At 52.8% G+C, this 12,610-nt stretch overlaps 1 protein-coding gene across 9 annotated transcripts in view; it reads left to right on the top strand.

Annotated features, from left to right (window-relative positions):
• The window catches only part of STXBP5L (syntaxin binding protein 5L), a 604,719-nt gene that overhangs the window by 360,826 nt on the left and 231,283 nt on the right, over nt 1-12,610 (top strand). For all 9 annotated transcript variants that reach the window (XM_073668710.1, XM_073668706.1, XM_073668709.1 and 6 more), the window contains exons 10-11: nt 4,448-4,596; nt 5,024-5,096. In XM_073668710.1, the coding sequence (XP_073524811.1) occupies nt 4,448-4,596; nt 5,024-5,096 (222 nt within the window). The remainder of the gene's footprint in view (nt 1-4,447; nt 4,597-5,023; nt 5,097-12,610) is intronic.

Raw genomic sequence — 12,610 nt, 5'->3', positions numbered from 1 at the left:
TAGATGAGGACAGAGAAGCCCCTGGAGGTGGATGTGGGGGGCACATACTTTCCTCCATATTAATGTCTATGGATGTAGATGAGGACAGAGAAGCCCCTGGAGGTGGATGTGGGGGGCACATACTTTCTCCATATTAATGTCTATGGATGTAGATGAGGACAGAGAAGCCCCCGGAGGTGGATGTGGGGGGCACATACTTTTCTCTGTATTAATGTCTATGGATGTAGATGAGGACAGAGAAGCCCCCGGAGGTGGATGTGGGGGGCACATACTTTTCTCCATATTAATGTCTATGGATGTAGATGAGGACAGAGAAGCCCCCGGAGGTGGATGTGGGGGGCACATACTTTTCTCCATATTAATGTCTATGGATGTAGATGAGGACAGAGAAGCCCCTGGAGGTGGATGTGGGGGGCACATACTTTTCTCCATATTAATGTCTATGGATGTAGATGAGGGCAAAGAAGCCCCCGGAGGTGGATGTGGGGGGCACATACTTTCCTCCCTATTAATGTCTATGGGTGTAGATGAGAACAGAGAAGGCCCCGGAGGTGGATGTGGAGGGCACATACTTTTCTCCATATTAATGTCTATGGATGTAGATGAGGACAGTGAAGCCCCTGGAGGTGGATGTGGGGGGCACATACTTTTCTCCATATTAATGTCTATGGATGTAGATGAGGACAGTGAAGCCCCTGGAGGTGGATGTGGGGGGCACATACTTTTCTCCATATTAATGTCTATGGATGTAAATGGAGGACAGTGAAGCCCCTGGAGGTGGATGTGGGGGGCACATACTTTTCTCCATATTAATGTCTATGGATGTAGATGAGGATAGAGAAGCCCCCGGAGGTGGATGTGGGGGGCACATACTTTCTCCATATTAATGTCTATGGATGTAGATGAGGACAGAGAAGCCCCCGGAGGTGGATGTGGGGGGCACATACTTTTCTCCATATTAATGTCTATGGATGTAGATGAGGACAGAGAAGCCCCCGGAGGTGGATGTGGGGGGCACATACTTTCTCCATATTAATGTCTATGGATGTAGATGAGGACAGAGAAGCCCCCGGAGGTGGATGTGGGGGGCACATACTTTTCTCCATATTGATGTCTATGGATGTAGATGAGGACAGAGAAGCCCCCGGAGGTGGATGTGGGGGGCACATACTTTTCTCCATATTAATGTCTATGGATGTAGATGAGGACAGAGAAGCCCCTGGAGGTGGATGTGGGGGGCACATACTTTTCTCCATATTAATGTCTATGGATGTAGATGAGGACAGGGGAAGCCCCTGGAGGTGGATGTGGGGGGCACATACTTTCCTCCATATTAATGTCTATGGATGTAGATGAGGACAGGGGAAGCCCCTGGAGGTGGATGTGGGGGGCACATACTTTTCTCCATATTAAAGTCTATGGATGTAGATGAGGACAGAGAAGCCCCTGTAGGTGGATGTGGGGGGCACATACTTTTCTCCATATTAATGTCTATGGATGTAGATGAGGACAGAGAAGCCCCCGGAGGTGGATGTGGGGGCACATACTTTCCTCCATATTAATGTCTATGGATGTAGATGAGGACAGAGAAGCCCCTGGAGGTGGATGTGGGGGCACATACTTTTCTCCATATTAATGTCTATGGATGTAGATGAGGACAGAGAAGCCCCCGGAGGTGGATGTGGGGGCACATACTTTCCTCCATATTAATGTCTATGGATGTAGATGAGGACAGAGAAGCCCCTGGAGGTGGATGTGGGGGGCACATACTTTTCTCCATATTAATGTCTATGGATGTAGATGAGGACAGAGAAGCCCCTGGAGGTGGATGTGGGGGGCACATACTTTCCTCCATATTAATGTCTATGGATGTAGATGAGGACAGAGAAGCCCCTGGAGGTGGATGTGGGGGGCACATACTTTCCTCCATATTAATGTCTATGGATGTAGATGAGGACAGAGAAGCCCCTGGAGGTGGATGTTGGGGGCACATACTTTCCTCCATATTAATGTCTATGGATGCAGATGAGGACAGAGAAGCCCCCGGAGGTGGATGTGGGGGGCACATACTTTCCTCCATATTAATGTCTATGGATCTAGATGAGGACAGAGAAGCCCCCGGAGGTGGATGTGGGGGGCACATACTTTCCTCCATATTAATGTCTATGGATCTAGATGAGGACAGAGAAGCCCCTGGAGGTGGATGTGGGGGGCACATACTTTCTCCATATTAATGTCTATGGATGTAGATGAGGACAGAGAAGCCCCTGGAGGTGGATGTGGGGGGCACATACTTTCCTCCATATTAATGTCTATGGATGTAGATGAGGACAGAGAAGCCCCTGGAGGTGGATGTTGGGGGCACATACTTTCCTCCATATTAATGTCTATGGATGCAGATGAGGACAGAGAAGCCCCCGGAGGTGGATGTGGGGGGCACATACTTTCTCCATATTAATGTCTATGGATGTAGATGAGGGCAGAGAAGCCCCTGGAGGTGGATGTGGGGGGCACATACTTTTCTCCATATTAATGTCTATGGATGTAGATGAGGACAGAGAAGCCCCTGGAGGTGGATGTGGGGGGCACATACTTTCCTCCATATTAATGTCTATGGATGTAGATGAGGACAGAGAAGCCCCTGGAGGTGGATGTGGGGGGCACATACTTTCCTCCATATTAATGTCTATGGATGTAGATGAGGACAGAGAAGCCCCCGGAGGTGGATGTGGGGGGCACATACTTTCCTCCTTATTAATGTCTATGGATGTAGATGAAGACAGAGAAGCCCCCGGAGGTGGATGTGGGGGGCACATACTTTCCTCCATATTAATGTCTATGGGTGTAGATGAGGATAGAGAAGCCCCCGGAGGTGGATGTGGGGGGCACATACTTTTCTCCATATTAATGTCTATGGATGTAGATGAGGACAGAGAAGCCCCTGGAGGTGGATGTGGGGGGCACATACTTTTCTCCATATTAATGTCTATGGGTGTAGATGAGGATAGAGAAGCCCCCGGAGGTGGATGTAGGGGGCACATACTTTTCTCCATATTAATGTCTATGGGTGTAGATGAGGATAGAGAAGCCCCTGGAGGTGGATGTGGGGGCACATACTTTTCTCCATATTAATGTCTATGGGTGTAGATGAGGATAGAGAAGCCCCTGGAGGTGGATGTGGGGGGCACATACTTTTCTCCATATTAATGTCTATGGATGTAGATGAGGACAGAGAAGCCCCTGGAGGTGGATGTGGGGGGCACATACTTTCCTCCATATTAATGTCTATGGATGTAGATGAGGACAGAGAAGCCCCCGGAGGTGGATGTGGGGGGCACATCCTTTCCTCCATATTAATGTCTATGGATGTAGATGAGGACAGAGAAGCCCCTGGAGGTGGATTTTGGGGGCACATACTTTCCTCCATATTAATGTCTATGGATGCAGATGAGGACAGAGACGCCCCTGGAGGTGGATGTGGGGGGCACATACTTTCCTCCATATTAATGTCTATGGATGTAGATGAGGACAGAGAAGCCCCCGGAGGTGGATGTGGGGGGCACATACTTTCCGCCATATTAATGTCTATGGATGTAGATAAGGACAGAGAAGCCCCTGGAGGTGGATGTGGGGGGCACATACTTTCCTCCATATTAATGTCTATGGATGTAGATGAGGACAGAGAAGCCCCTGGAGGTGGATGTGGGGGGCACATACTTTCCTCCATATTAATGTCTATGGATGTAGATGAGGACAGAGAAGCCCCCGGAGGTGGATGTGGGGGGCACATACTTTCCGCCATATTAATGTCTATGGATGTAGATAAGGACAGAGAAGCCCCTGGAGGTGGATGTGGGGGGCACATACTTTTCCCCATATTAATGTCTATGGATGTAGATGAGGACAGAGAAGCCCCTGGAGGTGGATGTGGGGGGCACATACTTTCTCCATATTAATGTCTATGGATGTAGATGGAGAGCGGACAGTCCTGTGCTCCAGAGCGCCTGATACTCCGGCATGGGCAGGGTATCTCCCTATAATCCAGCATTATGTCGGGGTCTCAGTGATGGCGTCTGCCCTCAGTATGACGTGTAACAGTACAGATTTCAGATGCCCAGCTGCACGATGGATGATGGGAATGTAGTGCGGGAATGTGCAGCTGTAGGATGGTAATTTCTGTGCCGGGAGAGGAGGCCGCCATACACCTGGCACTGCTTATCTCTGGCCTGTTACCCCCGTTGTAAATGTAAGTGATATCCGGCCTTCACCATAACATGAGATGGACAGGATCCTGTGAGATGGATCCCGACCCCCTGGTGCACCCCCCTGCAGCCGGCGTACTCCTGGGGCGCCTCACATGTCAGCCCCGGTGTGGGGGTCTCAGACTCTGCTGCAGGACTCCTGTACTCCCCCATGTGATAGTCACTTTCTTCCCCTCTCCCTCCAGTGAGCCGTTCATCATCTTCTCCGGTGGATTGTCCTACGACAGCAGGAGACCAAGTCTGACCATCATGCACGGCAAGGCAATCACCGTGCTGGAGATGGACCACCCCATCGTGGACTTTTTAACACTTTGTGAGACACCTTATCCAAACGGTAAGAGCAGATTCAGCTGCTGACCCTGATGTGGCCCCATTATATGAAAGAGCCGGGCAACGTTTCTGCATTTAAAAAAAAAAAGTTTGATATAGTTATTAAAAAACAAACTCTTCTGGACTCACCTTCCCCCAGTCCAGCGCTGAGTCTATACTGTTGCCCTGGTCTCTGGCAGCAGATGATGTCTCGTCATCAGTGCTGCAGCCAATCACTGAGCTCAGCGACTTGTTCTGTCTTCACTGGCAGAGCTCAGTGATTGGCTGCAGCGCTGTTGATGAGTCAGACAGTGGCAGTGCACACTGGTCGGGTGATGTGGCCCCATGTGGCGCGGAGAGAACCGGCCTCCCAGTAATAAGGATTATAATCACTGTTCTTATTAATCAGCTTTGTTTTTTTACATCTCTGAATACAAGGTTTTCTCTCCCAGAATTCCAGGAGCCGTACGCCGTGGCCGTGCTGATGGAGAGAGACGTCATCGTGGTGGATCTCACCCAAAGCAAGTAAGACCCGTCCTGGCATAGCAAAACTCTGTCACATTGAAAAGGCACCGCTTCAGTTTGCACAAAAATGTTGCAACTTATGGCGTCATCACACCAGTTTTGGGATTTGACGAGGGTATGACGCCTCCAGTCATCTAATTCATGACGAGCGACAGCGTTGGTTACACCACTATTATTACTCTAGTCATCGACTGGAATAAGATTTCTGTTGAGGCAGACGGATGCGCACACCATTGTTAAGATGCTCCTGATACATTAGGAAGCATACGCCTCTTAATAAATTAGGAGCGTCCTCTCATCACACTCGGTAAGAAAACAGGTGGTCAAAGTTCTTCCAGGTTTACTTACCTTTTACAATACGATCATTTCCTCAATCTCTGCTCCCGGGGTCACTGCTCCTTCCCCAGTTCACAAGTACTAAGTGGTATCATGTAGTATTGCAGTGTTTGTGCCGCTCTCTTGTTTTGCAGTGTTTGTGCCGCTCTCTTGTTTTGCAGTGTTTGTGTCGCTCTCATGTTTTGCAGTGTTTGTGTCGCTCTCTTGTTTTGGAGTGTTTGTGCCGCTCTCTTGTTTTGCAGTTTATGTCGCTCTCTTGTTTTGCAGTGTTTGTGCCGCTCTCTTGTTTTGCAGTGTTTGTGCCGCTCTCTTGTTTTGCAGTGTTTGTGTCGCTCTCATGTTTTGCAGTGTTTGTGTCGCTCTCTTGTTTTGGAGTGTTTGTGCCGCTCTCTTGTTTTGCAGTTTATGTCGCTCTCTTGTTTTGCAGTGTTTGTGCCGCTCTCTTGTTTTGCAGTGTTTGTGTCGCTCTCATGTTTTGCAGTGTTTGTGTCGCTCTCTTGTTTTGGAGTGTTTGTGCCGCTCTCTTGTTTTGCAGTTTATGTCGCTCTCTTGTTTTGCAGTGTTTGTGCCGCTCTCTTGTTTTGCAGTGTTTGTGTCGCTCTCATGTTTTGCAGTGTTTGTGTCGCTCTCTTGTTTTGGAGTGTTTGTGCCGCTCTCTTGTTTTGCAGTTTATGTCGCTCTCTTGTTTTGCAGTGTTTGTGCCGCTCTCTTGTTTTGCAGTGTTTGTGTCGCTCTCTTGTTTTGCAGTTGTAACGGGTCTGGGAGGCGGAACCTCTGAGCTACTATACAAGGGGGCGGTCCTTGTAAGGGAGCGGGTGGCGACCAGGGAAGACGGGCTGGCAGTCACAGGAGGTGACCGGGACAGTCTCTGAATGAACGGGCTGGAGGTCACGGCAAGTGACCGGGGCAGTCTCTGGGTGAACGGGCAGGAGGTCACGGCAAGTGACCGGGGCAGTCTCTGGATGAACGGGCAGGAGATCACGGCAAGTGACCGGGGCAGTCTCTGGGTAAAGGGTAGGTACGACCTGTGATGGCAGAGCCTCCAGGTAGGCTAGCAGGCAGATGGTAGATGTGGCAGGTGGTCACAGGACGTGACGGCGGAGTCTCCAGGTAGGCTAGCAGGCAGGTAACAGGTGTGCGCTCCCAGGTGAGCGGGCAGGAGTCTCTGGAATGGCAGGTGGTCACAGCACGTGACGGCGAAGCCTCCAGGTAGGCTAGCAGGCAGGTAGCAGATGTGCGCTCCCAGGTGAGCGGGCAAGCTGGTCCATAGACAGAAGTTGGTGGGCAGACCGTCGGACCTCAGGCTAGCAGGCAGGTAGCAGGATATCAGGCAGGAATAAGACAGCAAGCTGGCAGGAATCTGGCAGGTAACTGGCAGGTAACTGACAACGGGACCTGAGGGCTGAAGCAGAGTAGTGAACAGTGCTACAACATTGCTCGGGCACCTCCATTTTGGAGGAGGTGCCTTAAATATGGGAGGTCCTCCGGCAATTGGCCGGGGACTCCTTAGGACGGCGCGCGCGGTCCCTTTAAGAGAGGGGGAGCACGCGCGCGCGCGCCCTAAGCACACTGCCGGGGAAGGAGCGCGTGCCGGAAGCAGCGGGGAGAGAAGCGCTGGAGGAGGCCGCGCCAGGAGCGGGGAGGTGAGAGGGACGGCGTCTCTGCCTAGTACGGGGCAGAGACGCCGATGCTACAGTACCCCCCCCTTTAGGCCCCCTCTTTTTTTGGCCAGAAAGAAATTTTTCAAGGAGAAGCGGGGCGTTGATGTTCTCCCTGGGTTCCCAAGTTCTCTCCTCAGGACCAAACCCCTTCCAATCTACCAGAAAAAAGGTCTTTCCTCTTACCCTCTTGGAGGCCAGAATACTCTCTACCTCAAAGACGTCATCAGCGGAAACCGGAGCAGGAGGAGCACCTGGATTTTTGGAAAAATAGTTAAAGACAACGGGTTTGAGGAGAGATACGTGGAAGGAGTTGGGGATCCGTAGGGTGGCCGGGAGTTTTAATTTGTAGGCCACAGGGTTAATTTGCCTGAGGACTTCGAAGGGACCGATGAAACGAGGACCCAACTTGAAGGAGGGTACTTTGAGCCGCACATGTTTGGATGAGAGCCAAACCTTGTCTCCCGGACGGAATTGAGGCGGATCCAGACGTCTCTTATCAGCATATCTCTTCATCTGCTCAGAGGACAGAAGAAGAGCTTACCTGGTACTCTCCCAAATAGTAGAAAATTCGCTGACAAGAGACTCCGCAGCAGGGTTGTCCACAGAAACGGAGACAGGAAGTGGAATCCGGGGATGCTGGCCACTGACTATAAAGAACGGGGATTTGGAAGAGGATTCGCTCTCATGGTTGTTGTAAGAGAACTCGGCCCATGGTAGGAGATCCACCCAGTCCGAGTGGTGAGCATCAACGAAGTGCCGGAGGTAACTGGTCAGGATCTGATTAATCCGCTCCACTTGACCATTTGACTGTGGGTGATAAGCGGAGGAGAAGTCCAGGGTGACGTCTAGCAGCTTACATGTGGCTCTCCAGAAACGTGAGGTGAACTGAACCCCACGATCCGACACGATGTGGCGGGGCAGGCCATGGAGACGGAAGATGTGGCGGATAAAGTCTTTAGCCAGCTCGGGTGCAGACGGAAGACCAGGCAGGGGAATGAAGTGGGCCATCTTAGAAAAGCGGTCAGCGACAACCCAAATGACCGTACAACCGGCAGAAATAGGAAGATCGGTGATGAAGTCGGTGATGAAGTCCATAGCGATGTGTTGCCAAGGAGCAGCAGGTACGGGAAGGGGCAGGAGATGGCCGGCTGGTAGATGTCTGGGAACTTTGTTACGAGCACAGGAAGAGCAGGCCGCGACGAAGTCTACCACGTCCTTACGCAGGGTAGGCCACCAGTAATGCCGGGTAATGAGTTGGAAGGTCTTCTTTTGGCCAGCATGGCCAGCTAGTTTAGAAGAATGACCCCAGCGAAGAACCCTCTCCCGATCTGGTACAGCTACAAACGTCTTACCGGGTGGGAGACGAGTCAGATCCAAGGGTGCCACATTCATCACTTTGGAGGAGTCGATGATGTGCGTAGGCTCCTCCTCCTGATCGGAGGACAGGAAGGACCGGGACAAGGCATCAGCTTTGACGTTCTTGTCCGCTGGGCGGAAATGAAGAATGAAGTCGAAGCGGGCAAAAAACAACGACCACCGGGCCTGGTGAGGATTGAGTCTCTGGGCATTTTGGAGATATGCCAGGTTTTTGTGATCCGTGTAGATAATTACCGGGTAGAGAGCCCCTTCAAGCAGATAGCGCCACTCCCCCAGTGCCAATTTGATGGCTAGCAATTCACGGTCTCCAATGGAGTAGTTGCGCTCTTACGAGGAGAAGATCTTGGAGAAGAAACCGCAGGTTACCATTCTCACGGTAGAAGATTTTTGGGTGAGCACCGCTCCGGCTCCGGAGGAGGAGGCATCCACCTCCAGGAAGAATTGTTTATTACTGTCCGGACGGTGCAGGACGGGAGCAGAGGCGAAGGCTTTCTTTAAGAAAAGGAAGGCCTCCTCGGCTTCAGGCGACCATGTCCTGGGATTAGCCCCCTTACGGGTAAGTGCAGATATGGGAGCAGTCCGAGACGAGAAGTGTGGGATGAAAAGACGATAGTAATTAGCGAAGCCCAGGAATCGCTGTATCGCTTTCAAACCTTCAGGACGAGGCCATTTTAGAACGGAAGAGAGCTTCTCGGGATCCATCTGCAGGCCTGTCTGGGAGATGACATAGCCCAAGAACGGTAGAGAGGTCTGATCGAAGAGGCACTTCTCGTATTTGGCATAGAGATGGTTCTGCCGAAGCCTAAGCAGGACCTGACGAACATCCCTTCGGTGTGTGGAGAGATCCGGAGAGAAGACCAAGATATCGTCCAGGTATACCACTACGCAGGAGTACAGGAGGTCACGGAAGATGTCGTTAACTAGTTCCTGAAAGACAGCGGGAGCATTACAAAGACCGAAGGGCATCACAAGGTACTCATAGTGACCGTCCCGGGTATTGAATGCCGTCTTCCACTCGTCTCCTTGACGGATACGGACCAGGTTATATGCTCCTCGAAGATCCAGCTTGGAGAAGATCCTGGCGCCCTTGAGACGGTCAAACAATTCGGAGATGAGCGGCAGGGGGTATTTGTTTTTTACAGTGATGAGATTGAGTCCTCTGTAGTCAATACAGGGACGTAACGAGCCGTCTTTCTTTTTGACAAAGAAGAATCCGGCTCCAGCCGGGGAGGTAGATTTTCGGATAAATCCCCTAGCCAGATTCTCCTCGATGTACTCAGACATGGCCTGGGTCTCGGCTGCAGACAACGGGTAGATACGCCCACGGGGCGGAGTGGTACCAGGTACCAGGTCGATCGGGCAGTCATATGGCCTATGGGGTGGCAACGTCTCTGCTTCCTTCTTACCGAAGACGTCCGCATAGGGCCAGTAGGGAGCCGGGAGACCAGGTAAATTAGCAGGAGTAGGCGGAGGACGAAGTGGGCGGACCGGGACCAGGCAGGTCCTATGGCAGTCTGGACCCCATCGGAGTACTTCACCGGATCGCCAGTTCAATACGGGTTCGTGTGTCTGGAGCCAAGGTAGACCTAGCAACAGGGAGTGAGAAAGTCCGGACAGCACATGGAATGAGATCTCCTCAGAGTGCAGCATTCCCACCTGCAGGGTTATGGGTTCAGTGACGAACAGGATGGTCTCCGAGAGAAGTCTTCCATCCACGGAGGCGACAGACAATGGTTCAGCCAGGGACTTGGTGGGAATACGGTATCTCTCTACCAGAGACTGGGAGATGAGGTTTCCAGCAGCTCCGGAATCCAGGTGGTCGAGTTCAAAGTGGCGGTTCTTTCCCCAAGCAATAGAGACCGGTAGAGTCAGAGACGGAGAGGGCTTACTTTTGTCTAGGACGACCTCTTCGACCAGTCCTAGACACTGGCGTTTCCCGGCTTTTCCGGGCAGGAACGAATGAAGTGCTCCATACTGCCACAGTAGAAGCAACTCCCCTCGGCACGGCGTAAGTCCTGACGGGTTTTGACCATCTTGGTCAGGTCGACCTGCATAGGCTCAGGAGAGTGTACTTAGGGAGAGACGGAGGGAATGACGGGCTTCAGAAAAGTAGGGGCTAGACGTGGAAACCTCCTCTCACGGGTGACCTCTTTGGCACGCTCCTGGAACCGTAGGTCAATCCGGGTGGCAAGAGTTATTAGATCATCGAGAGTGGTAGGAATGTCCCGACCGGCGAGTTCATCTTTAATACGGCCGGACAGACCCTCCCAGAAGACAGATACCAGAGCGTCGTTATCCCAGGCCAGCTCCGAGGCAAGGGTACGGAACCGTATGGCATATTGGCCCACAGTGAGACTTCCCTGACGGAGGCGTAGCAGAGATGATGCGGATGAGATCTTCCGTCCGGGTTTGTCGAAGACTTTCCGGAAAGCCGTGAGAAAGACAGGCAGGTCGGACACCAGGGGGTCTCCTCTCTCCCAAAGAGGATTTAGCCAGGACAGGGCCTCCCCGGTGAGATGGGACATGATGAAGGCAACCTTGGCCCGGTCGGAGTTAAACTGGTGGGACAGGAGTTCAAAGTGCAGGGTGCACTGATTAATGAAGCCCCGAGCCTGAGCGGGGTCGCCTCCGAAGCGAGGAGGTGCAGAAAGCCGGGGTCCGGGGAAGGATACCATGGAATTGGTGGGCAGCGGAGCTGCCGGATTGCGGGTCATGGCACAGGCGGTGGTTGCTGGAGGAGCAGTCAGAGTGTCCAGGCGAGAATTGACATTCCGTAGGTGACCCAGGATGGACTCCTGTTGGGACCTCTGACGGGACAGTTCATGACACAGGTCCGAGAGCGAGGGAACTTGGGTGCCACCGGGTTCCATGGCCCGAGCAAACTGTAACGGGTCTGGGAGGCGGAACCTCTGAGCTACTATACAAGGGGGCGGTCCTTGTAAGGGAGCGGGTGGCGACCAGGGAAGACGGGCTGGCAGTCACAGCAGGTGACCGGGACAGTCTCTGAATGAATGGGCTGGAGGTCACGGCAAGTGACTGGGGCAGTCTCTGGGTGAACGGGCAGGAGGTCACGGCAAGTGACCGGGGCAGTCTCTGGATGAACGGGCAGGAGATCACGGCAAGTGACCGGGGCAGTCTCTGGGTAAAGGGTAGGTACGACCTGTGATGGCAGAGCCTCCAGGTAGGCTAGCAGGCAGATGGTAGATGTGTGCTCCCAGGTGAGCAAGCGAGAGTCTCTGGAATGGCAGGTGGTCACAGGACGTGACGGCGGAGTCTCCAGGTAGGCTAGCAGGCAGGTAAGAGGTGTGCGCTCCCAGGTGAGCGGGCAGGAGTCTCTGGAATGGCTGGTGGTCACAGCACGTGACGGCGAAGCCTCCAGGTAGGCTAGCAGGCAGGTAGCAGATGTGCGCTCCCAGGTGAGCGGGCAAGCTGGTCCATAGACAGACTGACAGAAGTTGGTGGGCAGACCGTCGGACCTCAGGCTAGCAGGCAGGTAGCAGGATATCAGGCAGGAATAAGACAGCAAGCTAGCAGGAATCTGGCAGGTAACTGGCAGGTAACTGGCAACGGGACCTGAGGGCTGAAGCAGAGTAGTGAACAGTGCTACAACATTGCTCGGGCACCTCCATTTTGGAGGAGGTGCCTTAAATATGGGAGGTCCTCCGGCATTTGGCCGGGGACTCCTTAGGACGGCGCGCGCGGACCCTTTAAGAGAGGGGGAGTGCGCGCGCGCGCGCGCCCTAAGCACACTACCGGGGAAGGAGCGCGTGCTGGAGGCAGCGGGGAGAGAAGCGCTGGAGGAGGCCACGCCAGGAGCGGGGAGGTGAGAGGGACGGCGTCTCTGCCTAGTACGGGGCAGAGACGCCGATGCTACAGCAGTGTTTGTGCCGCTCTCTTGTTTTGCAGTGTTTGTGCCGCTATCTTGTTTTGCAGTGTTTGTGTCGCTCTCTTGTTTTGCAGTGTTTGTGCCTCTCTCTTGTCTTGCAGTTTGTGCCGCTCTCTTGTTTTGCAGTGTTTGTGCCGCTCTCTTGTTTTGCAGTGTTTGTGTCGCTCTCTTGTTTTGCAGTGTTTGTGCCGCTCTCATGTTTTACAGTGTTTGTGCCGCTCTCTTGTTTTGCAGTGTTTGTGTCGCTCTCTTGT

Source organism: Phyllobates terribilis, unplaced genomic scaffold (assembly GCF_046119375.1).
Source record: "Phyllobates terribilis strain yellow unplaced genomic scaffold, ASM4611937v1 Scaffold_2__4_contigs__length_985480577, whole genome shotgun sequence".
Lineage (NCBI taxonomy): Eukaryota > Metazoa > Chordata > Amphibia > Anura > Dendrobatidae > Phyllobates > Phyllobates terribilis.
This window is presented reverse-complemented; position numbering and strand designations above follow the sequence as displayed.